Here is a 26,046-nt window from a genome sequence, read left to right on the forward strand (position 1 = left end):
TTGCAGGTATTCATAATCTATTTAATAGTGGGACACCAAAGAAGTACTACACATTTTTCTTGAGCACATTAGATTTTGATTTAAGCAATTGCAATTGATGCAGTAATTTCTCAAAAATAGTCTTCTATAGTCTACAATCCACAGTTTACTGTATCAGTCTAATAGGTCATATAATGATATATTGTTTGTGCTAACTGGTCTGATCTTTAGCAAAGCATCCTTCCCATTCCTCCACCACCCCAAAAAATGTTGACAAAATTCAGCCAAATTAAAAAAATTGTGTGACTTATTTCAGATTTTTCTGCTGACCTAAACACAATGGGAGCTACTAGTAATACACATCTTATGAACGATGTTGCATTTTAATTCTAAAAATCTTCATGCTGATAACAATAAAGTATTTTATACAGCGATCAATTTTTAATGCTTTATTCATTGATTAAAAGAATATAACATTTAACATAAACCATACAACATCAGTCATCAATTCAAACATTCAGCTGGTTTCCTTACATTTTCTGTCAGGAGTTTTTTTTTTAATCTGATCACATTTATAAGATAAAATCTCACCACATCTGGCATATACACACACTGTGCCAGTGGATTCACTCTACTGATGTACATATAAAATCCGCATGGTATGTGCTCACTGGAGACAAAACAGCGCACACCTGTCAAAAGGTCATTTTAATATAAGATGGTAAAACCATTTGTAAAACACATATAAACTTTTTCCATAAATAGAATCATATCTGGACATCTGTTGCATAAATTGTGTTTTCCAAAGCTTACAATATAGCAGCCAGGTCTCAGCACTGCTGGGCACCCACGTTGGCCACTTACTTTATTATTGCAGACTGTCCTTTAAACATTAAATGCACAACATTCGTACCACTTAAAACTGGGGTCAGGTGGAAGTCTCACAGAGACCACGTCTGTACCGCGGTTGCCCTGAAACAGTTACATCGGCTTCTAAAGCCTCTCAGATATAACAAGATTTTAAAACATACTTCATGGAATGTTCTTCATGCATCATAGCAGCTCATACCTGTGATAGAACAAGCTTTGTATTTGTTTCCTTTCCTTCCTTTACATTCACTATTCACAGTGAAACAGGTGCATGTTTGTTAAGAGTTCTGAGGTTGCTGACTGAGCCACAGCACAGCTGTGTACCACAGGTCGAAATTCGACCTTATATATTACAATCTAGCAGTATCTGGCTGGCCAAAAGTTGGCCTACCCCTGCCAGCATGTGGGCACTTCTTCGTTTTTAATCTATTCTTTGGCAGCTGACACAGGCGCTGACAGAGAAAATCCAGTGACTTGGTTGTTAGGGATTTCACGACTAATGTTTGTTTGCAGGTGTAGACCTTTGTATTGAAATCTTCACTGTTATGCGTTTACCTCACCGGAGTGCACATTTCTTGCTTTTTCCTTTTAAACTTTGGCCCAAAGCTAACTTTTAAGGAAGATGACAGAACATGAGAACAAACAAGGAGGAGTTTGCAAAGAATCCAAAAGACTACAGCTTTGTGGAGTGAATCTGTAAGTGCAGGAGCCTGAACGCTAGTGTATCACACCACCGCTTAACAGCTAAGGAAAGCCGAGAATGGAGTTAAGCCATGCTGCAGAATCCGCATGTGAAATCAAGCAAGGTAAGAGTCTTACAGTGAACAGCCCTGGATAGACTTCTCGTCCCTTAAGCCTATTAAGTAGCATGCTATTGGATTAAGCACACAATGACAGCATAGAAATCCACTGGGCTATGGATATGGGTATTAAAAACAGTTGGCTCCCGAGCACAGGACTCCAATATAATAGCAAAATAATTCAAAATGCAGTTACTCAATTAAAGTAAAGTTAGCCGGCAACCTCAGACAGCCTTTGGCTGTATCTTTGCAAGGTTTGGTAGACAAGTCCATTAACCGTGAAAACCCTAAACACTGCCACTTTCAGCTTCTAAACCAATACCCGACTACGTTCTTTGATCAAGAAGTAGAATACACATATATAATTCTATATAGCTAATACTGATTAAACACAGCACAAAAGGGGTTAATTCACACTACCGAAAAAACATAATAGGACCCTACTTGCATATGTAACCACAGGAATTGAATAAGGAGCTAAATGCCTTCACTGAAGCTTTGCATCTCTCTGTAAAAGTGACGGGTTGGCTCAGTGAAGACACTGAGCAGTTCTATGTCCATGACAGCGTGCCAAGGGCGACCCAATCCGAGAGACACTTGCTCAATGAAATTGTGTACTGGATCCACATCCTGATCAGCCAGTTCTCCTTGGTCGAATTCAATGCTTTCTTCTGTGACTTCCAGTACTTTCAGGTCAGAGCCACGAAGACGAGCAATTGCTATAAGATTATGAGCCCAGACTGTGTAACCTATGGGGAAACACAAAGGCGCTGTCATTTTTCTACAAGGCGTTTTCTTACTTTTAGTACTTAATAGCAGACCACCCCAACATCTCAACCTATTCTATCATGTTCCATCTGACAGAATTCCCCTAGGGCATGGTGGGGGCTTTCTGGTTTCAAGTAGTGAAGCCCTCATTTTACACTCTGAATAAGAAAGTATAAAAATATTTCGGATACTTTAATCAAGCTTTTCTAGATCTTTTTCTCCTACTTGCAAAGCAGTGCAGTAAGTTATATATAAAATTTCAAACCTCCTGTGATCTACTCTGTAGTAAAATTAGAATGAAAAAAGTAAGTCATCAATTAACTGAATGCCTAAACGGACTGCTTAAAAACTCTGCTTATGCTAGAAAAAAAGATTTGCTTTCATTGCTTTAGAAAGTAAACTTATTAAAAAACCAACAAACAAGCCACCACCAAACAAACAAAAACTCAGCACGCACACAAACCAGAAGCCTCTGCAGCCTCTTCTGGTCACCCCAGTGTGTGTGTGTGTTTATGAGCGTGTGTGTACATATATATCTATGTATGTGTAAAAAACCTAAAAAATTCATCTTGTTATTCTGAGATAAACTATAATTACAAAGCTTTCCTCTCTTCACACTATATATTAGCATTCCTCTTTAAAAACTCCTACTCCCCAGCTACCTATAAGCTTTCTGTACCCTGGCTAAGAGAAATGCAAAGCTCCTCCCTATTCAGATGCAAACCACAGATGGTCTGGGAACTTCCCTTTTGGGGAGCTCTGCCAAATCAGCCCTTCCACTGCAAAAGGCAAGGCTCATTTCTGCCTTCATCATGATTCTCGCAGGTGTTAAGCTTCTTGGTGAGATGCCCAAGTAGATTCCAAGTAAAGCTGCAGTCTGCACAATATTTGAACTGGGAAAGCTAAACTGCTGAGAAGCAAAAGCTAACTGTGGTTTTGTCTTCCAACAATGCAGTTAACATGCTCTTCATGATAATGTATCAAAATAAAATACATAAAAATAATAGATAAAATAAAATAGAGAATGAAGAAAATATGTAAAAGCAATAAAGAAAATAAATATCCATTCTGTTTCCTTTTACTTATTACTATTGTGTCTCTGGATATATGTTAGGGTATGTTTTCAACAAAGAAGTCTGCCCACAACTGTAAGGCTTATTTCTGATATGTTAACTCTTAGGAATTCATGAATTCCCACAATCTTCATCTCTGGATACTTCACCTCCAACACAACTGTCCAAAGAAGATGAAGCCGTCTTAATTCAGGTGGCTTAATTCAATGTCCCTTCCTTAACAGGGACATTGAACTCAATGGAAAATTCCTCCCTGTATGATGTCACACTCCTGTCAGGACATGAAGGAGCTCAAACCACCTTCCAGTTATCTTGACTGTAAAGGAACTTACTAAAGAAACTTGAAAGCAAGTGCAAGAATAAAGGGGGAAAAAAAACCCCAAAAAAACACCCTTTTACCATCATGTGGTCAGGTATATGGCTTTTGCTGTAACTTTTTATGGTGAGATCCTCTATGCACTAGAACAACCATCTTATTCCCAACTTAGTCTCATTTTAAATTAACTCTCCATTCAAAAGCTCTGCCTGAAATTTGTGACCTCCCAGCTGCAAGAAAGTCTCTGTCCAGCTAAGTATTCAGAGGTAAGAGGAAATTATTACTTCACTACTGGTATCACTGAACAACAAATTTACCATGATCACACTGTAATTTGTTCTTCCTTGCTAGCAAAAATTTCAACTTTAGTTTTGCTCATGGACAGAATAAAACTTCACCAATAAGTTTATAACACAAAGTCATAAAAAGCCATGTGGAAGTATCCTTCCCTTAAGAAGGAAATAAAAATAAAAAAGGCCTTTGTTCTCACAGATGGTCCACACTTTGCGTTCACAGTGCTAGATCATACCACTACAAGTATCCTGTCTCCATCCCATCCCAAATGGCCACAGACTCTTTACATCCTTTCTTCATTCTGCAAGAATGTATTTAACATCTGCCTTCCTCTGGCACCTGGACACACTACCTTGGTGGAAAGACGATGATGTCCCACAAAAGATAATTTTGAGGCAACCCATATAAAATGTCCTTAACATATGTTTTCCCCTTCCTCTTTTGGTCAGTGACAAGTGGCAGCCAAAAGTAGATGTAAATCAAAGCTTTTTCAAAAGCAAACTAGTACCAGAAGAGGAAACATACACATGAACACACACACACAAGCCTAGTATTAAATCATACACAAGCTCATGTTCAGATGTTTCACTAGGTTTTAAAGTTAGATAATATATTAGAAGACTTTTCTGTAGTAGCATAATTTAAGGTAACACAATTTTAATTTTTTTTAAAGGTCCTCAAGCATGTATCCAAATTTTAGAAGAAATTGCTAAAATCCAGACCTAGACTGGTACAGTCATGTACCAGTACCCAAAATCTGTCTCACCTGGAAACTATTAAGGAGAGACAGCTGAATTGATCATGCCTCCCCTGCCCCCAGCAATGATTTTTCAGTAAAAGACCACAAATACAAAAAAAAAGGGAGCAAATACAGCAGGACATTCTGATTTCAACCGACAGAAATCTGAATGTCCAGCTCCTGCTGCTGAAGGTCTCCTGTTTGTACTGAACAACTGGAGACTTACTCCCCCAAGCAGTCTGAGGAAACACATTCTTATGCAACACAATACAGTTACTGCTTAACTCCTTCATGCATCAGCAAACTTGGTCTTGGTAAGCTGATTCCAGCAGAAATAAAAAACCATTCTTCTGCATTATTTCAGTTTCAGGTGCCTTAAAATTTGCCACTGATGTAACTTCTACCACCAAGTACTCTATTGATAACAGAGCTGAATAAATTCTGAAAGTTATTTGCTACTATGTGGCAAATAAATATATGGGATAAACCTAGCTCTGGTGTTACTGGTGACACCAACACACAGTGAGGCATCCCCCTCCACATATTTTGCAGCCTTCATCTGCTGATAGTCTTACCAAATTGGTAAATTTCTTCTTCTCAGCTCTGGGGTACTTAACTCATGTTATTTACAAACAGGAAGAAAAATCATCTAATCTTGCCAGCATGCAAGCTCACAGGAAAACACCAAATGTTTTAGGTTCACATACACACAACGAATCACTTCATGGAACTTGCACAGGGCAGACCACTTGTAGGATAAGCCTCCTAGAATGCTCACTTCTTAAACTATCCTCATTTCTCTGAGGAGTTTTATAAAATCCTACATGACTTCTCAACAGAAGTTAGTAAGATACAAGCATGTTTAAAACTCATATACAACAAACACCTTCAACAACAGCCATGTTAACAACATTACATGTCTAGTAATGATGCAGCAGCCTTTTGAGTAACATGCCGCTTAAGCACTCTGATTAGAAAGGCTGAAGGTTTGTAAACATTTAAAAGTCACATACTATGCCCGTGCAATGTGTTACCTACCATGAACAGCTAGGAGAGACAGTCTTGTGCACCTCCAGGCTAATAAGACAAGTGGATCTTCATTCCGGTTGTCACTGAGATCTGGGAAGGCAGACATATCTATCACATCATTCATTAGTATAAAATGAGTGAGGAACTTGTCATACTGCCTGGATATGAGGTCAACAACAGCCCCTGAAACACAAGTGACATAGCTGTCAAAGTGAATCCTCTCTAGGGGGATACTGGGCTTAAGAATCCTTAACATATCATCACTCTTGACATCAAAAGCCATTATATAGACCCGAAGATTAGTGCTGTTGCGAGTCAGCGCCTGCCAATTCTCATCTTTTGGCATATTGTCCAATGACTTGTGCATTATGGAAACACTGTGGACCAGGAGAGACAGTCGATGCAAAGGCACATGGTTGCTGTCAGCCAGGACTCTTGCCATTTCAGCTGTAAAATCACAGAAATCCAAAGCGAGCGAACGCAGATTCACAAAGCGCTCCAATTCAACCGCAGTGATAAGAGTGGTATTACCAAGGATGTGGTTGTCCAATAAGCTCAGATGTTCCATGGTGTTGGCTATGGGGTTTGATAAGGAGGACAATGATGTGGGAGTTACTATTTGCAGCATTAACCCACAAGACAGCCATTTCAATTGCCTGCTATTGCCTAATATCTCTTCAAACAGCTGTTGGATTCTGTAAGCAAACAAAACAGACAATGATCCTATTAAACATGGTTTAGTCTTACCAACTGCGTACCATTCAATTTTTTTATTCAAGAATTATTCTTCCTTCATTTATAGCCTTATTCTGCAGGAAGATTCTATTATTACAGTTCTTGTCAACTGCAACCTGACTGCAGACTTCCCAAAATATTTTAACATCCACTGCACTTAAACGGTTAAAATTGTAAACCAAAAGAAATTTGTACTTTGTCTTCCAAAACAGTGACACACTATGAACCTTCACTTCATGTATTTTCCAGCATGTATTTAACACCCTCCCACATACATTTTAAGGTTATGCAAATAAGAAAACCTGTAATGCCTTTCAAATGCAGCCCTTGTTTTTAAAAACAGCTTTTTGTATTTCCTAATTCTCCAGAACTGCAAATTTAGTATGGAAAAAAAGTAATTTCCAATGAAAGACGGCAGAAATTTGATTTTGAAAGTTAGAATGATGTGAAATTACCTGCTTGATTTGCTCATTAAAGAGTAAAGAACAAACATACAAGATTCTTTAAATAATTCCAAACGTACAACTAACTGTATTTTCAAGTGCCAACAGGTTCATGTTTTACCAAAACAACTTGGACCCAATAACATTTCAGTCACAAATTATCAGTGCCAGATTATTATGAATTTATTCTGATGCACCCACCTCTCCTACCCCTTTTATTTTTTTGTGAATAGATGTCCTTTACGTTAAGATATTTTGTTCAAGAAGGCAACAGAAGTATTTAAAATTTTCAATATTAAATTCAAATAGTACAGCCACACTCTAAAAACTTTAAAAACTTTCTCCATGTAAGTATTTTTCCAGTCTTCACTCCAAAGCTGTAAAGGCCCAAAAGAGTCCTCCTGCCCAAATGACAAGTGTTCTTTTAGCACATTAGACACATGTGTCAGTATTTGATCTCAAGGCCTGGTCAGCATTACAGAGAAGCAGTTGAGCCAGGCTATGACAGTCCCATAAAACATTAAGAAATAAGATCCAGTACAAAAATAGCAGAAATTTTTGTTCCCCAAATCAGGTAATAGTTTTGCACAGAACACTTCTTTTATTGCTATGAGGATCTGCATACTTTATATATCTAAGCAAAAAAAACATTACAAAATTTTTATTCTCACCCATGTCACTTTAACAGAGATAATGTCCAGGCAAAATTAAAGGTTTAGGCCAGTATCCTGACAGCAGAGAAACACTAGCACCTTCAGGTGACAGAAACAAGAAAAGCACGTAGGGATATTTACCAAATATTTCTCTAGTTTCCAAAACTTTGTAGCTCAATTCTGAACAGAGGCAGCTTTATGTATTTTGCAACCCTCAGAGACTTCAATTCTACAAATTCATGCAGGTTCCTCCCTTAGTGGAATAAGTGTTTAGCAAGCATAACATCCAATAATAAAGAACTCTGTAGTGTGATTACCCTCCTCTTCTTGCTTGCTCTGAACCTGTCACCTACTACCTTTGATGCCCCATAATCCTTTTGTTGTAATGAAGGTAAAAGATCAGTCCTCATTCATCCTCTCTCTCGGAAAATCCTTATTCACCCCCTCCCTTGCCTATGTGTGCTTTCTTGCTTCTCCTATGAAGGTACTGGGGTTTGCAAGGCCTGACTTCACCCAAGTGGAAGAGCTGGTATGGTTATTGTACTTATATTACACCTCAGTTCCCAAGGTTTTGCTTAGGATAAACAACACGTAAAAAGACTTCAATATTTCCAGATTTCTCCAGACATTTTATTTTAAATTGAGGATTTGCAACTGTGACACAAATGAAACAGTTTTAAACAATGGGTAAGACCCACAGACAGTGTAGGTTTTCTATTTTATTCCTAAATTCATTCAGAGTTAGGATGAACCTTATTTGGTATTGGCAATGTTTGTTTCATAATTATGCCTGGCAATGCTTAAATTGAAGGTAGATTATCTCACAATCCCCCAAAGAAAAAGATTCTGCCACAGCAATATCAAATTTCTTCCAAAGACTCCTCCCTCCCCCCATACACACCCACAAAAGGTGCTGTAATAGTTGCAGCAATGGTAGGATTTATTTTGTAATAGCCCAGGTAATCAATCTTAATAACATTTTTAATATTTTACAGAACTATTGAAGACAAATTTTGAGGTGTTCAGTAGAATACTACCATCTATATCTCTCACTGCACTAAAAATCTGTTTAAATTGCAGTTCTCATACACCTTAAACATTTGAGCTTCAAAGAATATTGTTGCACTACCTACAAAATTTAATAAAAAGAAATATGACACAAAACTCTGCAGCTCTAGGGTAGCTTTTCTCCCCAGTGGGAACTGAAGTAAGAAACTTTTTAAAAGACAGCAAATGCTTTAATGCAATCTGTATATCAACTATTTAGTGCAAGCACCAAAGTATTTATCCAAGTGTTTAGATTTGTGGTGCTAGTACAATGACCTGTAGGTCCTAAGAAAATTTTCTCCAGTTCTTAGCCTTTCAAGCAAACTTGAAAGAAAACATTAACACAAACACATTCTCAACTCTTGTGAAATACAACAGATTACTTCCTTTTCTATTTTTTTTCATGTACAGCAATAGTAAGAGGTGCTGGTAAAGCCCCTCATCTCTCCTCCCCTTTTGTGGCATTAACATAGTATTGTTTCTAGAACACAATGAAAAGAGGAAAGAAAGGATTCTCACCGTGCTGAGAACGGAGGAAAAAAACCCAACAAAAATACAACAGCCACAAAACCAGACTACTTAATGCAAATAGCAGGAAAAAGAATTTAGATTTTCACCGTGTTAAAAAACTTAAAGCTTCTCACTCATGTATTTCAGGAATTTCTGTGTTCTGTTATCTATTTTTATTATTATCCTATATTTAATAATTTACAAATATAACTTACTGCTTAATCTTCTTGCCATCAGGGTCAACCTTTCCAAGGTAGGTATTTGATATAGTTCCATGTTGCTGCAGAATGCTTATATCCCCAAAGAGACTCAACTTCTGGAGGTTCCTAGGAAACAACAAAACAAAAAGCAATCTGTACACAAAATTAAAATGGTGTGGGAAATCCTTCTGGATCAGATAAATGCAGGCAATAAACACCATTATTACAAAGGACACATAGCCTGTGTTGGGAAACTTTACAACCATCCTGAAATGCAGGCATGTATGGGACTACAGAAAATGAGACTGAAGTATAAAGGCGAAACAGGACTACACAAACTGCTGAAACTAGCTGTAAGAGCAAATACTGCTTTCCAGTCAGTCAGGAGTATTTTCAGCAGGCCTAAAGCACCACAAGGAAAACTTATGAGTGGTTTCATGCAATTTTGAATCCTTGGAATATGTGTGTTAAGTGTCACAGATGAAAACATCAAATACTTACTCCTTTTAATACTTAGCACTGCATTTAATGCCCAAGTAGAATACAACCACAAACAACCCTCCCTGAGCACTTACATCAGCTGGGTTACAAGTGGGAGCCGAAACCTGCCTCAATCAAGGCATCACAAACCTCAGGAAAAGCAAAAACTCCCCACACCCTAATCAGTGTCTAATTTCTGTTATATCAAAGTAGGGGAAACTTTTCTAATACTCACTATCAGTAAGGGATAATGGTCAACTATGACACATGATTTTAACTTTTAGAAGGGATACCAAAAAAATAAGTGAAAGAAGAACCTCTGAACTGATGTTGAACTGATGTCCACGACACAGTGGACTAGACAGTCACTTTTCCTTTCCCTAGTTCAATTTTATGACTTGCATCTTTTCTATTCCTAAAACAGATCAAGAAAGATGTATGCAAACGACTGCAGTTTTAAAGTAGCTGCATAGCATTTACTATTAAGTTCATTATTTTGTAGCTAAGTTTTAGGTCAACATTTCTTTTATTTATATATGCTATAAATTAGATTTACTCCTAACATGCAAGGGCTTGTCTACAATTGATAATTAACAAGGCAGAAACTCCAGTTTCACCACAAATGGACACATAAGTTAAATTAATCCTGAACAGTAGATGCCAATTAACCTGTAGCTCACCATTATGTGAGTTACCATAAATCCTTATTTCCTCTGGCTCACAAAGCATATTCTAGTATTTCAAATCAGCCTTGAGGAAAATGCAGTTCTGTTACCATGCTCAAAGCATAGGGAAGCTCTGGCACAGTTCACTACCTCCACAGTACAACCTGATATTCTACCAAGGTGGGGGGAGGAAAAAAAGGATTAAGTAGCCAAGTCTTATATTTTTTAGTCGGTATGAGCTGCAGTCTATAGTTGTTATCTACCATAAATCATAATTTACCTGTTTTGAAGTTCCTGAATTCAAAAACAGCACACTGATTGCCTGAAATCTATCCACTGTTGCACCTGCTACTTTTTTCCTATAGGATAACAACAACTTAATAGAAAGATCCACTAGCTTCATATAAAGTCTGACAAATACTGGAGTTAAATACATAAAATTTACAACTGTGTCTGAAATTCTGACCATTTAATATTATGTATTTTAAATACAGGCCTATTGTACTGATGATACGCTAAAATCAACTGAGCCTTAAAATATGATCAATATCTACAAATCTCACTAAGACACTGCCTGATCTTACTGAAGAATAAGCTTGGCAGGAAAACCTAAAACACTGGCACACTCAACTGAGAATATTTTGGGCTCTTTTTTCCTCAAAAGCTGTAAGAGATAGTCTGGTATGACAGGGAAGTAGCAGAAACCTCCACCTGGTGTGAGAAGTAGTGTTCACAGCCAATGCTAAAAATAAGCCTTTATCTTTTGATCTTGGTGACTTATTTGTGAGAGTCAAGAACCAAAATGCAGTCTTCAGAACAGTTCTGAATCACCTGCACATTCACATCAAACACAAGTCTTGGTTTGTGCCACTCATACCTCCAGCCAGTGCTACAGTAGGATGTAAGCAGGCATTAAGAGAACCACCAAAGTACAGGACACATGGAACACTAATTACTAGTGTCCCACACATTTTTACTTCATCTTTTTGACTGCCATTTCATGCAGTATAGAGATAAATGGAAAAGTTCTCTGCCTGAAAACTTCACCAATGACAATATCCAATTCTTTTTCCATTCACAGCACAGTTATTACCATCAACAAATCTGATCACAGTTCAACACAGTGTTAGATATTTGCTATTATTTGCAGTGTTACAGAACTCCATGACATTCAGCTCACTGCTCATCTTCATTTCAGAGAGTCAGTAAAGTGACTGCTATTTAAATAAAATTATTTAACAGTTACTTATGACCTTTTCCTAGAAGTCATAATGGCATCTTAATCCTGTGTAGTATCTGTACATACAGCTGGGGGAAAACTTCTGTTTTGGAAAGATTTCTAAAACATTTATTTTCAACTAGCTCAAAAAGCACACTAGAAATAATAAGCTTCTTACTAGGCTCCACTTCAGTTTTGGTTGGTCTTTTTTAATACCCAGTTAAAAAAAGCACAAAATGTCCTTGCTTACATTCAAGGCGAACAAAGTGGTAAAGCACATATTGTATTACTATACTAGTTTCTGCCAGTTTCAGCTGCCTATTCAAACCAACAGAAAACAATTTATCATTAAAATGTTTTAGGTCGTTAGAAAACAACAAAAACAGATGCAGTCTACTGTTTTGAGAGATTCACCAATTTTTGGAAACTCCAAGAGATACCATACCTCAGGCAAGATAGCCCAGTTTTATAGTAATCTGCATTTTAGTTTCCATAGCAAAGATCAAGCAAGTCACACAATTTAACATGCTGCAGGAAAAGAGGGGGGTGGGTGTGTGTGTCACTACCTTCCTATCTTCCTTTGTAAGCAAGGAAGGAGGAGTATAGACTATACTTTGATACATAAAAGAACAGGATTTTCCTACTGAAGGATCACCAGGTGCTTATTAGCTGCTGTATGCACACAAGTGGAAACAGAAAGTTTGTCACACTCCCACCCTGCATTCTAGAACTTAATTTTGAAAGATCAGCTCAAGAAGGTGCAGATCATGAGGATTTAAGAAACATCATGCCCACCCACACCCCTTTATCTCAGTATTAAGTAGAACACTAGCCTTTAAACAGTTAAACACTTTGTTATTTTGCTGTCATAAACATAAAAGCTTATGGAAAAGTTACAGATCACTATAAATGCTATTTTAGTATCTCTTAATTAAACAAATGAAAGATTTTTAGAGCTCATCAAGACCCAATGATATTACTCCCAATATTTTGGGAGTAAAATGCTGCCACCCAAAAAATAACTTGAGCTCTGCTTCAAATATGAGACAGACCTTGAACATACCTTTTTGGATGGTAATTGGCTGGCAGCAGGAATATTTGTCAAAAAAAAAATTCTTTTTTTTTTAAAAACAAGTTGCAGACAAGTTGTTATTTCCTTAATTCCATCAAAACTAGCAAAGGTCACTCCAAAATATTTTTCTAGAGACTTAACACACCGATTTGCTTAGAAACTAGCAATTTTATGTTGTGCAGAAAATGCTCTTAGTAGCAAAACCACACATCATTCTCCTCTAGCCAAGAAAGCATTTAGAAATTTCATTACTTTTAGTAATTACTTTTCTTAGGTCCAGTATTTTCAATCCTCAAGGAAATCTGTAGCCATTTAAAGTACATGATTTTTCTTGCAAGGAGGAAGGTTGCTACTACACGGCTTAGTAATAAATTTAAAACCCCAAAACAACATTACACAGTTAAGAAATAGCATCACAAAGGCAGATTTCTCTCTTTTCAGTTCTGAAGTGCAAGACAGAATGTTTTTTTAACTTATCTGCCAAAAAGCTATCATAAGGGCTGACAGGAGTTATGAAAGACTGTCCTGTTCTAAACTTAATTCCAAAAGGAATGCATTCACAGTGATTCAGCCATTGGAGAAGTTAAAAATTTCCATTATTTTGGAAATTACAATAGTTATCTTGTGTACAGTGAAATACAGGGAAAACAAGAAGGAATTATTAATAGTCCTTGAGTTACAGATAAATAAAGAAAAGCAGAGAAATTAATTAATTATGGACTGCAGTCTCTCCTTAGACAAAACTAAGCATCAGGCAGGTAACAATGTCTCTGGTTTAGACATTATGTGGTCACAGTAAGAACTAAGCAGCAATTTGGCATATGTTAATATTCCTTCTCACCTCTTTTCAATCTCAAAAATCTGCTTAAATAACTAATACCCAGTGTTCTACCTGAAAACTAGTGAGATATATGTTACTCTGCAAGGAAAAAAAATCAAACATAAAAATAAACTAAAAACCTAGTCTGTTCAAGGGAAAAAAAAAAAGTCTATTCTGAAAGCAAAACTGAAAAAAGGTCAAATGTTTAATGTCAATTATGCCACTCTTCCCCCAATTTTTAAAATGCTCATTAAAAAAACTCTGCTGTAATAACCAGGTATCCTGTACTCCCCAGTCATGCACCATTCATTTAAAACCAAAAGAGCAGCACAGAAATTATTTAGGAACATCAAGAAAGTACGGCAATGCAAAATCCTATCAAAGTTAGTAACTCTTCATCCCTGTCTTACCACCAAAATTATACTAATCTACCAGAGAACTGATACTGGAGAAACAATTACTTCTGCACAGTATTTTACTGTAGTCCTGAGACAGTGTGCATACAGAATCTGTAAAATGAACTTCAGAAAGCCAGTGTCCTTGTACAGATTTCAGATAAGGCTATGGAGAATTTCTCCAAAGAAAAAGTGAATCAAAAACCTTCTAACATCTCAGTTAATTTTAACAGCATTGCATTTCAGTGAGGAAAAAAAGAAACAATTTTGTTTTCTAACAACACCACCATGAAATGTCTCCTGTAGAAAATACTTATTTTAAAATTCCAAGCCCATGTCATGATATTTGTCTCACATCAGACAATCACCACAATCACTTCAACATTTTTTCTTCTTAAAATACTAGTTAGATTTCCCACAGATTCAACAGTTAAGTGAAATCTCCTGAAATGCAAGAGAACACAAATCAAGACAGATGATTATGATTTGTACGCCAAGGATCCACAGGCCATGAAATAAATTAAGAAAAAGGTGAGCTGGGAGTAACGAGCTGTTTTCTGAAGTGAGGTCTGTAACTCTCAGCCATCGCAGCTGCACCACAGGAAGTACCTGCTGGGTGCAACACAGCAGAGGAACTGAGACTTCACACACCACATTTGCATTCATCTCAAACCAACAAGGAATTGCATTTAAAGTTCTCTTGCTACAATTCAAAATAAAGACACAAGGAAGGCCTCAAGCTACTCTCTAATAACTCTGGAATCAAAGGGGGCGGTAACAAGATCATGACTCAGTTGCAGACAGTTTTTTAAAGGCCATCCACAAGGTTTAATTCATCCTAAAGATACTCTGAAATACTTGCAGTTCTTCTTCCCTTGATAGGTGAATCTATATGCACACAGAGGGAAAATAATATTAACTATTTCCTAGCCTAACACCTACATGGCTTTCCAAACTCATCATAACTTAACTGTAATATCCCTGCTTTCCTGTTTCATGTGCTGACTAGAGGCCACATATTAGGATATCTGATTATTATCTTATTGTCTCTATCACACCCCCACACAGTGAAGAGAATGCAAGTATTTTTGTGTTAAAGACCTCAAAGCTGAGAAAACTATCTAACCTGCCAAAATAAGTGCGAAAAACACATCTTAAATACAAACCATACCAGGAAAATATTTCTATCATTTAAATTCGATTAGGCCAAGAAAGTCCTACATGCGAACCTTTTTTTCAACAAGCACAAGAACATAAAACTTCCTCAAACCTCAGATTAGCGGATATGAGGAGAGCTGGAATGAAAGCTCAGCTTTTCTATAGCAAAAGACCTGATGGCTAGAAAGGTGAAGGTATTTTACTGGGGCAGTAACTCAGCGTACCAGAGCTATAATTTTAACTCCCCCTGACTAATTTCTCATGACATACTTTTTTTCAAGCATATACAAGGTCTAAAGTCTGCCCGTACTAAGGCTTATTTTAAGTGAGAAAGCTGCCTTGTTATGCAGCAAATTCAAACTCCTAGCTCTCACTTGCTCCGTTCGAGCTGCATTCCCCGTTTCCATCTAAAAGACGAAGAACTTTTTTATCACTGCAGCTGTATTTGTTCTGCGTATTGACCAGCTGCTCGCCGACCGGACGTCTGAGCGTTTATATTCCTCATCAAACTACACTACATGATAAAAATTCGATAGTTTGATGCGGCTGTCCTCGTTTCTGCCCAACTCACAGCCACACACACACACACACAGAGCGGCTCCGAGGCCAGCCCCAGCACGAACCGGCCAGCGCCGGCTCGGGCGTTGTTTCCGCCCGCAGAAACCGGCGGGACGGCTGCACCGGGCCCTGCGCGGCCCGGGGGGCTCCGTCTGTCCCCACGCCCGGCCCCGCCGCTCCCCCGGCGGTACCTGTTGTTGCGGACGCTGCTTAGGACGCACAGCACCAGCTCCAGGTAAGTCCTCAGCAGGTCGAGCCAGCGCGGGCTCAGCGGCGGCGGCGCCTCCCCGTCCCCCGCCACCACGGCGCCCTCGCCCGCCGCCGCCCCGCCGCCGCCGGTGGGGTAGTTGTCGGCGGCGAACTGTACGCGGAGCTCACGGACGAACCAGCCGCACTTGCGCATGAGGAACTCGAGGCGCGGGCGCTCGGCGGGCGAGACGCGGAGGCTGAGGCGAAGGCGCGGCCACAGCGCCGGGTAAAAGAGGCACTCCCGCCAGTGCGAGCAGGCGGCCGAGGCCCGCAGCCGGTCGGGGGCCGCCAGGAAGGAGAAAATGTGGACCACCAGCTCGCTGGGCAGGGAGCCGGCGCCCACCGCCTCCCCGCACACCGACATCCCTGGCGCCGGCCCCAGCCCCGCGGCGGCGGCCCCGGGCGGCGGCCCCGGCCTGGCCTGCGGCTCCTGCGACACAAACAACAACATCAATGACACGGCGCGGGGGGGCGGGCGCCGGCCGGGACGCGCCTGCTGCCGGGACGCACCACCCGCGCCGCCGCCGGGGGGGGGGAGGCGAAGGGGCGGAGCGGCCGCTACCACTGCCCGGCACGGCGGGGAGAGGCGGGCCGGACTACCCAGCCGTGAGGGTAGCGTGCGAAGAAAGACAGCGCCGGCGCCATGCTCCGGTTCTGCGGGGCCGCGAGAGCCGCCGCGGCGGAGGGAGGAGGGCTCACCCCGCGGGGAAAGTGGAACGTGCCGGCGGTGGGCTGGGAGGCGGAGCCGTCGCGCCCGCCCCGCGGGGGACGTTGGCCGTTCGGCCCCCCGTGCCGGCGGCGCGGCCCCCCCGCTCCCCGCCCCTCCGGCGGCTCCCAACGCAGTGCGGCGGAGCCTCCTGCCCGGGCCGCGCCCGGGAGCGCATTCCATGCGGGCTCCGCAGCGGGAGCGAGGGCCGCTGCCGGGGGGCAGGCGCGGGACGGCCCCCGCCGGGCGCGCCTGCCCCGCGCGCCCGGTGTTCAGGAAAACTTGGGAACGGGGTTTGGTGATGTCTGGTGGCGGAGGCCCGTATGGGACCGCACGTACGCATTTGAGCCGGCAGAATTACCTCAGCAGCATTCCTGCCGCTGCCGCGGGAAACGCGCTGACTACGCAGGAAAGGTGGAGCGCGGCAGAGACCGACATGTGACAGAACCGGGTGCGAGCCTGGGGAGGTAGAGGAGAAAATCCTCCAAATCTTAGTACTCTCGGTTTCTTTAATCTCATCCGCTTTTATAACACCCGTGCCAACATCCGCTGTAGGTGTGTAAAGGTGGCATCTGTGTACACAGAGTTTTGAGAGAATTTCAAAGTCTGTTACGTGCTGATGCTGTAAAGGCTGAGCAACGAACTGATGGTAATTACATACATTTTTATAATTAAAAAACCTAATGGAAATAAAATTGATTACTGTCAGTATCTTGGAATAATGGACAGTTTCTGTAACAACTTTATATCTGAGTGTTCAGAAGTGTACACACAAAATAATAAAAGATGTGCTAATAGAAATGAAGTCTAGATTTCTCCATATACAGAGCAGGCACACATTATAACCAGATTAATCAACAACCAAATCTAAACAGCTGCTCTCCCTTTACTCCATGACTAGCCATTTTTTCTGTCTCACAGCAGGGTGAAAAACCAGTATCACTTTTCTTTAATCTGGTCCTGGGGGAAATGTGTCTTCCATTTCTCCTTGATTGGAGAGAAGGAGCCTGTAGAGGCAGATGTTATTATAAAAGTAAGACTATAGGAAATTCCCAGCCAGCCAGTTCTCTCATCAGGGACCAGTGTTGCTTCACACACCTGCACAAGTGATTTGAACCAGCATAAATAACTCAGGTAAGTGCTGTGCTACTCCCACTGCAGATTCCACCAAAATTCCCCAGGCAGTCAAGATTCAAGTTCTGAAGCAGCCAAACTCCTCTGGCCTAGAAGGATGCAAATGAAAGGAACTTATGCGCCTACATGTCTCCATATTTTAATATCTACTCAAAGATTCCCCATTGTTGAGCTGGTGATGAGTCAAAGGACTTCTGAGATTACTGAGTATCTTAATGTAAAACAGCATCAAGCTTTATGATTCAGTTCCTTTGGATTACCAAAGTAGCATCAAGAAAAGTTGGTTTATGCAGTTAGTAGTTCTGCATTTATAGTTAAACTTTGTTGGATTGTATTGGATCAGCAATACAATGGCATGCTGCCTTTCCTGTCTCATCATCCAGGAGCTACTCTGGTAGTCACACTCTCACCACCTAAATTGGGACCAAAACCCCTTCCCAGTGGGCAGCTCCAGTGAGCCTGGCTCCCATACACCCCACATTCACACAGTCAGACAAAGTTTCCTTACCATCTCGATGCCAGGTTTCCCATAGCAGAGTCTCAGTGGTCCCAATCCTTAAAATAATTCGGTCTTGGTGCAATAACCAAATAAGTTTGAGCTGGGACCTTGTACAAAGGAGATCCTGGGTTTTTGTACCCTCACAGTCTAAGCATGGTAACATTTGAGGGTCCTTGGCTCCTGCCATGTCTCTGAGTGTCCAATAACCTACCTGGCTAGGCCACAGGTCACTGAGCTTGTCAAAGGGTTGGCAGTTCATGGTCTCTTGCCTTGGACTCCAGCCATCCAGAGAGCTCAATCTGCAGCTTACATTGCACCTGCAAATCCAGCTACCTGCACTGAATATATTCCTCAAGAGTTCAGTGAGATGTTCTCTTACTGTTACTGTTGCATGGTCATTTAATGAGCTCCAGCTTTTTGGGATTGTGTTTAAAAATTCAGTCTCAGGAGCTATCACTTTCAGTTTTGTAGGCTTGAAGGAATGAATCTGTCTAAAGCTTCAGGCCATCACAACTATGGCTGAGTGGTCCAACATGACAAATGCCAGACTTTCTAGATTCTCTGATACAATCCATCTGCAGGATGAGTATAGCAGCCCAGTCTCTGAAGCTGTTGATTCTGGGTGTTGAATCAGTTTTCCCTGCCTTGTACAACAGAAATGTGCTTCGGCTTGACTGAAAATTGATTTCACAGTGCAGGCTTTTGTTGGTATTAAACCTATGCCTGCAAGCTGATGGGATAATTACCTCAGAAAAAGACTTGCATCTAACTTGCTTGCAGTCTTTATGGAGTTACCAGGTGGCTCCAGCAGGTAGCTGGTCAATAGTCTTTTTGCTGAAGCACTAGGTTGTCAGTATGACTCCAATGCATTGTCCTCCATGAAGCCACTCTTTGAACATTTAAAGCTGAGGGAGATAACTGTGAATCTTTATGCTACAAATCAAATTTTTCAAATGTTTCTGAAAGGCAGTGTAGCCATATTGGACATCTTGGAAGGATTGGATAAAATAAACCATTCCAAAGTAGCTCAAGGCAGGAGATGACAGGAAGTGACCACAGGTTTTTTCACAGTCCACCGTGTATCTGAAGAGGCTGTGCTCCGAAGAAGCCTCAGGAAACCTGATTTTGCCAGCCTTGACAGCTGCTGTTGGGTTACTTCCGTATCACCGGGATTTTCTCTGCTTATCAGCACCAGCACCAGGAATGAACCACGAGCGGCTGTGCTGTCATGGGAGTCAGGAATCACACATAGCCCCAAAGAAACGGGCTAGCCATCACCGAGTTAAAGTTTACAGGACCTGAAGGGCACTGCTAATGTCAAGACCAGAGGCTGCCAGCTTCTTCAGGTGCTCTGTCCTGGTCACCTACAGGTAACGAGCTAAAACCAAGCTGCGAGTTTTTTTAATTACTCAGTCGTTTCGTGGTTTTTTAGGTACATTGCAAAGGCATGTATGTCTCTGGAATTGCTAACTTGGTGTATGTTATTAGTGAGCTACTGTGAACACCTGGAGTTTTCTATCACCAGCTGCAAGAACAGACAGAGCAGCGAGTCAGAGCAAAGCAGAAACAGAAACAAAGTATTAGTAGGAAACCGGTGTTTCCACATGTGCTGTAACAAACTGGGATAATGTGTCTTCCGTGTTGATTTATGTGGAAAAACAGAGAAGCTCAGCGGATTGAAGTCTTCCATAAAGTTCCGGCATAATGTTCGTTTGTACGGTAACAATCCAAATGAAGGTTACTTGAAGAGGAATCAGGCTGCAGCTGAAGACTGCAGGCCTGGCAACGATCCCGACGGAACCGGGGGAGAACCCAAGCACCGAGCTGTTCTCCTCAGTCTCGGGGGCGATGGGAACAGACAGCGGCGGGCGGCAGCGTCGCCCCGCCCCGCGCTCGCCCCGAGCCCTCGCGGCATTTCCGGCCGGGGCCCGTCACGTCCGGGCGGCGGAGATGCCGGTAAGGTGGGCGGCTGGTGGGGGTGGCCCGGCCGCTCCTGCGGGACTCGCCGACCCCCGTGGGCTGCGGGAGCCTAGCGAGCCGCGGAGCGCGGGGAGACGCCCCCGCCCAGCTGTCCTTCCCGTCCCCGCTGCTGGAGCCGGCCCTCACGGCTGCGGCCAGACCCGCGCCCTGGGGCGGGTGGCACCTGCCCCGCCGGGCCTCGGCGCTCCGCCCTGCCCCCGGGCCTCCGCTGGGCTCCTCCCGGCCGGAACGTGGGCAGCCGGGCCTGGCAGCGCTGGCTCTTGTCCCCGCGGGTCACTCGGGGCCCGCCCTGCCGGGTACGGGCTGACAGGGGCAGCGGGGGGCCGCGGCAGTACAACCGGGCCCGGGCTCGCTGCGTGCACTGGGCTCAGCCACTCTGCGCTCGCTGTGTGTGCTGTCTGGCCCCTTCACGGCAAGTAAAGCTCCGTGCTGCAGTGCTGCTGTCAGGAGTGTGAGAACAAGGCTTTTAGGTTTTCTTTTTAGCTGGTTCAGTATTCTCGTTATTTTTTAACATAGTAGATCGGTAGTTGAGTTGGAAAGGGGAAAGAACTGTATGCAGTTCACATTTTTCTCCCATCGGCAGTGTCTGAGTGTTTTCCTGGCAGGCAAGAAAAGCTTGTTCTCGTGTTCCCCTTTTAGCACAAACATCATATGGGTATTTGTGAAATAAGTTCTATAATTTGGGCTTATCAAGAAATTAAATTTCTTATTCTGTGAAATATCTTGGCTGACAGAAAAACCGATGTTTCCTGCTGACAGGTTGTTTGTATATGGCTCCACTTTATCAATGATTTTGATAATTCCACTGTGTTGTGGGCTGGAAATTCAGCTTCCTCATATCTTGCATGCTTTATGTGATTTGCAGTTGATCCCATAAGTTCCCAGAACAAATAAGGCAATTTTCCATTGAAAATGAGTGTTTGCAAACAAAATGTGGTAAATAACATCCTAACACAATGAAATTAATTTTTAAAGGCTATTTTGTTGATTCAGTGAAGACAGAAATCCAAGAACCTCAGGAAATAAGTTGTACCAAGACCTCAAAGTATATTTTACAGTTGCATCAGCACATGTTCATTTCTTTTTGCTTTGCTCTTGTTTTTCAGTTCCTCTTTATGTTTCCCTTTTTGTTGTTTTAGGTTAAATTAATTATTTCTGCAACAGAGCTTCTTGCAGAAGGACCACCACACTGGTTTGCACTTAGGAAAATATGAAAATAATCAGGGAGCATTGTTCTCTCTGAACTAAAAAAAAAAAAAATTAAAAAAATAAAAATCTGTGCCTTGCTGAGAACAGCTGCAGGAGTTGGACACTTGAATCAATGTTATCGGATGAGTTAGAATCCAAACCTGAGGTGAGCAATTATGAACTAAGTTTGGTTCCCAGGAACGTTGATGGGTAACCCTTAGAGTTCAATTAGTTTACTCAGATTGCTGCTTACATACTAATTTTCCAAGTGTTTTCAGTGACATCTTCTAATGCTTCCATGCTTTGATTTGAATGGTAAAAAATTAGAAAATATTGCAAGTTATTTTCACCTCCTTTCAAGTATCAGCCAATATTCTTGCCCATTCTCAGGTTACATTTTTCCCCCACTTTCACAGCACTTTTGTTACGAGAATAAAATAAATTAATGAATTGACTATTTATTTCTATTTATTTATTTCCCTCCAAATTGACTTTACTTGGTTTTGGACAATCTGAATTATTTTATCAGCATTGGCCAGTCCTGTTTCCATTAAGCAGTTGGCAGAACTGGTAGGCAGGAGCACACAGGGGATCCAGGTTGCTCAGTGTGAGGCTGCTGGACTGTTCCAAGTTCAGCTGGTAGCACAGCTGAGCTTTAATTTGCAGGGACATTTGTGCATGCACAGCCGGTCACAAATACAGGTAAAGCACAAACGTGCACATTATCACATGCACAGGTAAAGCATGAACAATGATTGCTAGTGGGCTGTAGCTGTACCCTCATCACTCTCTCGTGCATATTCACATTCACATGTCTTTGCCAGGCCTACAGTCCTTCTGCCCAGACCTAGGGCTTTTAGCCAGTCTCTGGCTGGAATATTTTTTGATTTTTTTCCAGAGTGTGGTAGCCTCCTATTTGCATTAGTCAACTAGAAGCTCATTAGCAGTAGACTCACTTGTGGGTAGAATATTTAGGAATGTCTTTGGTAATTAGATAGGAGGGACTGCGGTGATCAGGCACAGCAGTGTACTGACTAGCAGCCAGCAAATGTATGGTTGGAGTCTCTTCTCTCACCCTGGTTCTTCGTTTATCTGCCTTGATTCCTCCTTTGGTCCTCTCCCTAAACATAGCGTAATAAGCTTAACACAGCGTTCTATCCTTGTGATATTGGACAGTAAATTTGGTCTGTCATACAAGATCCATTCTGATAACCCCTAATAGCTTTGTTTTCTTACCGGTTAAAATTTCTGGTTAAACCTTTACAAGATGCCACTCTAGCAGTGGCTCTTATCAGCAGCTAATCAGTTGCTGAGTTCTGGGCTTTGTTCCTCATATCTGTAATGTGCTAGATACAAGTGTCTGCAATTTGTTACATTGAACACCGCCACCACCTCCTGCCTTTCCTATTTCTTGCCTTATTTTGCAGCTTGAATGGCACATAAGCTGTCTCTCTGTGCATTTCCCCACTTAAAGATGCAGGGATTGTATCCCTTGGTGTCCTTACTTTTCCTGGTTCTGAGCTTTACCTCTGCAGATGGCTAAAGTCCTAGAGCAGAGGACATAGTACAGCTATGAAATAACCTTTTGGGGAAGTTTGCAAGACTTAATTGCATGTTTTTTGTTGACTCTTGTTTCTATCCCTATAAGCAGTACAGCAGGTATCTTAAACTGGTTCTCTAAAAAGAGTGATGATTACCTGCTGGTAATTCATTACAGCCCATGTGATGTATTAATGAATTGTTTCTTAACAGAGCAGCCAAAGCCCTTCCGATCACACTGTTCAGGAAAAGTAGCTGTAAATTCATAGCAGCTCTGAATAGTCTCAGCATGATCTGCAAAGAGTTCCTCTCTCTTGCCTTGTCCTTGAGGTCTCATACATTCTATCAATTTTTTTTTCTGAGTTATGAATGATAAGGTGGGAGGACTTTGTTACTTTTGTTTGTGAATGGGTGGGATCCCTTAGATTATTTCTGACATCCAAAGACCGAGACAGTTGGAATGCTCATTGCTCATTCCTCAGATAGGAGCTGTAACTGGGCCTTGTCTTTTCTCAGCGTGAGTAAGGTATTTGTTAATTAGGCTTGTTTACATAATAGTCCTGTTTCCTCATGGCAGAGTTGCATTTCCTTCCCAGCAAGCCCATAATAAGAGTTGGCTATTTACTCTCCAGAAGAAACAGACGTGGTACATAAAAAAAGTTACAGTGGTTCTAAACCATATTCCTCAGTCTTGATCAAGGGTATTTTATACTAAAAGTTTTGATTTATTTCCATGTATACATATCTTCTTTTTCTAGTTCTGATTATGAAACTTGAGTCTAAGTTAGTACTGTTTTCTGTTCCTTTGAAGTGAAGCTAGTAGATACTCTTTTTACACTTTACCCCAAATAGCAGTTCAAATGTGTCTGAAAGTATATAATGATTTTATATCTAAGTAAACCATGGCACCACAATTCTTATAGCCACAGATGTTTTTTCTTATACCCTACCACGTGAGAAATGTATTAATTAAGAGCTAGCTGTATTTCTGTGACATCTAGATGATAACAATCAAGCACTATGTCTCTATTGCATAGACTTCTTTGCTACTGGTTTTATCCCTAAAGAAGCCACCAACATACCATTAAATCTTTAATGCTTGAGTAGAGGTGAATCCTCCTTTCATAGAAAGTTAAAAAGTTGCTTAGAGACAGTTGTATGGACAGATGGATCTGCTTTTTTTTCTGGACTCCCTGCCCCCAAAGCTATGCAACTATCTCTCCTCAGGGAACTGCTACGATTTGCATTTTGCATGCTTTAAGCCTTTGAGGTGATTCATTACACTTGTGTTTCCAGTCTAGGAGACCTCCACCATACTGGTCCAGTGCAGGGTGCTTTCTGCTTTTGGGGTAACTCTTAGCACAATCAATTGAATTACAACTCTGTTCTGTAAATGGAATTAGTTATTGAAAAGAAGGTGAAGAGAGGTACTTTAGCCTTTCCTTTCTCTCCTCCTCAGTGGTTCACAAGGAGAGCCATTTGTGATTTAATTAGCTCCCCAGAGGCTGTATGGGAGGAGGACATCCCAGTTTCTAGGTAACAAGCCTTCTGCCCTGCATACTCTTCAGCTCCAGCCCCTCCTTTCTCCTCCCCCTCCACTAAATTTTCTTTTGACCTCTTTATTTTGTTGTGGTTCACTGGTTAAATTTAGAACAGGAATGGTTTTGATTAAAGACATGGTCCCTGCTGCTCTGGGAATCTAATCTAGCTCTCCAGCTGTCTAGTGGGAGGATAGATCTGAGGTTCTGGAGAACCTTCTTACCCAGTCACTCCCAGCAACCCCTACTTCAGCCAAAGCAGCAGCCTAACACTTCTTGGCTTCTGAATCATCTGCTATGGGACACAACATAGATGATGATGATCCATCCCAGGTGACCATATCATCATTTGGTTTTGATTTGGTTGTTTTGTTGGGTTATTTGTTTTTGTTTGTTTTGTTTCTGTTAAGGATTTTTAGTAGAGGTTCTCAGTCTTTAAACAGTTTATTGGCTGTTGTTTGTTGTGGATTTTTTTTTCCCCTTTTGGGTCAGGGACATTATCCAAATCTCTTGGTAACACAAGCATTCTGCATTGCTTGCAGTGATAGACCCTGGGATCATCCTGTCCAACCATTTATTGTTGACTAGCAGGGATAAAAAGTATTTGCTTAGTGACAACAGCCAAGAAATAGTTTACATTTTCTAATAAATTCACTCTCTGCATTATTTACAGAATTTTCAGTTACATGGCATTTCATCAGATGTAAAGGAGGGTGTATTCAAGAAGGTGATGTGGCAGAGCAAAAATAAAATTCTTTATCTCAAGATGCAGCTGAACTTTGCCCTCCAAGGATTATAGATTCTCTCTGTATGATTCACATCTGGCCCCTGAAGTTTGAATCTCTTAAGTCAAGGATGTCCTTTTGCAATATTAGAATTTATTTCAAATTCCAAGGAATGTCTTAGCTATAGAGTAAAGCCACCTCACCTCTTACTGTACCTTTGGTATTCTGTTAATAATCTGTACATTCATTTTCCCTAACTACTCCTATTCTGGTGTCCTAAGATGACCTATTTTCTCTGCTTACAACTTCTAGCACTTGGGTTATAGTGGATCAGTCTCCTCCATATATAGGCATTCATACGGTCCCCATCTCAGGAATACTTAGAGCCCATCTGGGGTCTGTTTGTGATGCCAGATGATATTATCTAGGAGGTTCCTGCTTTCCTGGTCTTTCAGACGTGAGACCACTGGACTGTTCCCAGGTGCACAGAAGTGCATCTGGGCCTAAACTGCAAAAATATGCCTGTGCACACACAGACAGGATGACATTATGGCTGTGTGGCAGGATAGGGCCTTTACCAGCACATTCAAATACAAATGGCATTCCCATGGAAAAGAAAGGCCACAAATGGTCTAATCCTGTCCCAACTTATCAGGTAAAAAGGC

General features: G+C 41.4%; 3 protein-coding genes across 8 annotated transcripts in view; 2 read left to right on the plus strand and 1 right to left on the minus strand.

Annotated features, from left to right (window-relative positions):
* On the minus strand, positions 1-16,538 carry FBXO33 (F-box protein 33). Its single transcript, XM_023927194.2, has 4 exons — positions 16,015-16,538; positions 9,472-9,582; positions 5,878-6,563; positions 1-2,398 (listed from the first exon to the last, which is right to left on the minus strand). The coding sequence occupies exons 1-4, from the start codon at positions 16,521-16,523 to the stop codon at positions 2,127-2,129; spliced, it is 1,578 nt and encodes a 525-aa protein (XP_023782962.2). The 5' UTR covers positions 16,524-16,538; the 3' UTR covers positions 1-2,126.
* Positions 15,858-26,046, plus strand: part of ZNF410 (zinc finger protein 410) — a 22,697-nt gene continuing 12,508 nt past the window's right edge. Inside the window, exons 1-2 of one of the 6 annotated variants that reach the window (XM_086895213.1) lie at positions 15,858-16,058; positions 21,531-21,745. In XM_086895213.1, the coding sequence (XP_086751339.1) occupies positions 21,713-21,745 (33 nt within the window). In that variant the 5' untranslated portion in view covers positions 15,858-16,058; positions 21,531-21,712. Of the gene's footprint in view, positions 16,059-19,610; positions 19,758-19,843; positions 20,841-21,530; positions 21,746-26,046 lie in introns of those variants that run through there. The other 5 variants (XM_086895210.1, XM_086895211.1, XM_086895215.1 and 2 more) reach the window with 5 other exon arrangements.
* On the plus strand, positions 16,637-17,489 carry LOC111929992 (uncharacterized). Its single transcript, XM_086895262.1, has 2 exons — positions 16,637-17,229; positions 17,334-17,489. The coding sequence occupies exons 1-2, from the start codon at positions 16,716-16,718 to the stop codon at positions 17,339-17,341; spliced, it is 522 nt and encodes a 173-aa protein (XP_086751388.1). The 5' UTR covers positions 16,637-16,715; the 3' UTR covers positions 17,342-17,489.

The sequence above is a fragment of the Cyanistes caeruleus genome, chromosome 6 (assembly GCF_971803275.1).
Source record: "Cyanistes caeruleus chromosome 6, bCyaCae1.hap1.1, whole genome shotgun sequence".
In the NCBI taxonomy this organism is placed as follows: domain Eukaryota; kingdom Metazoa; phylum Chordata; class Aves; order Passeriformes; family Paridae; genus Cyanistes; species Cyanistes caeruleus.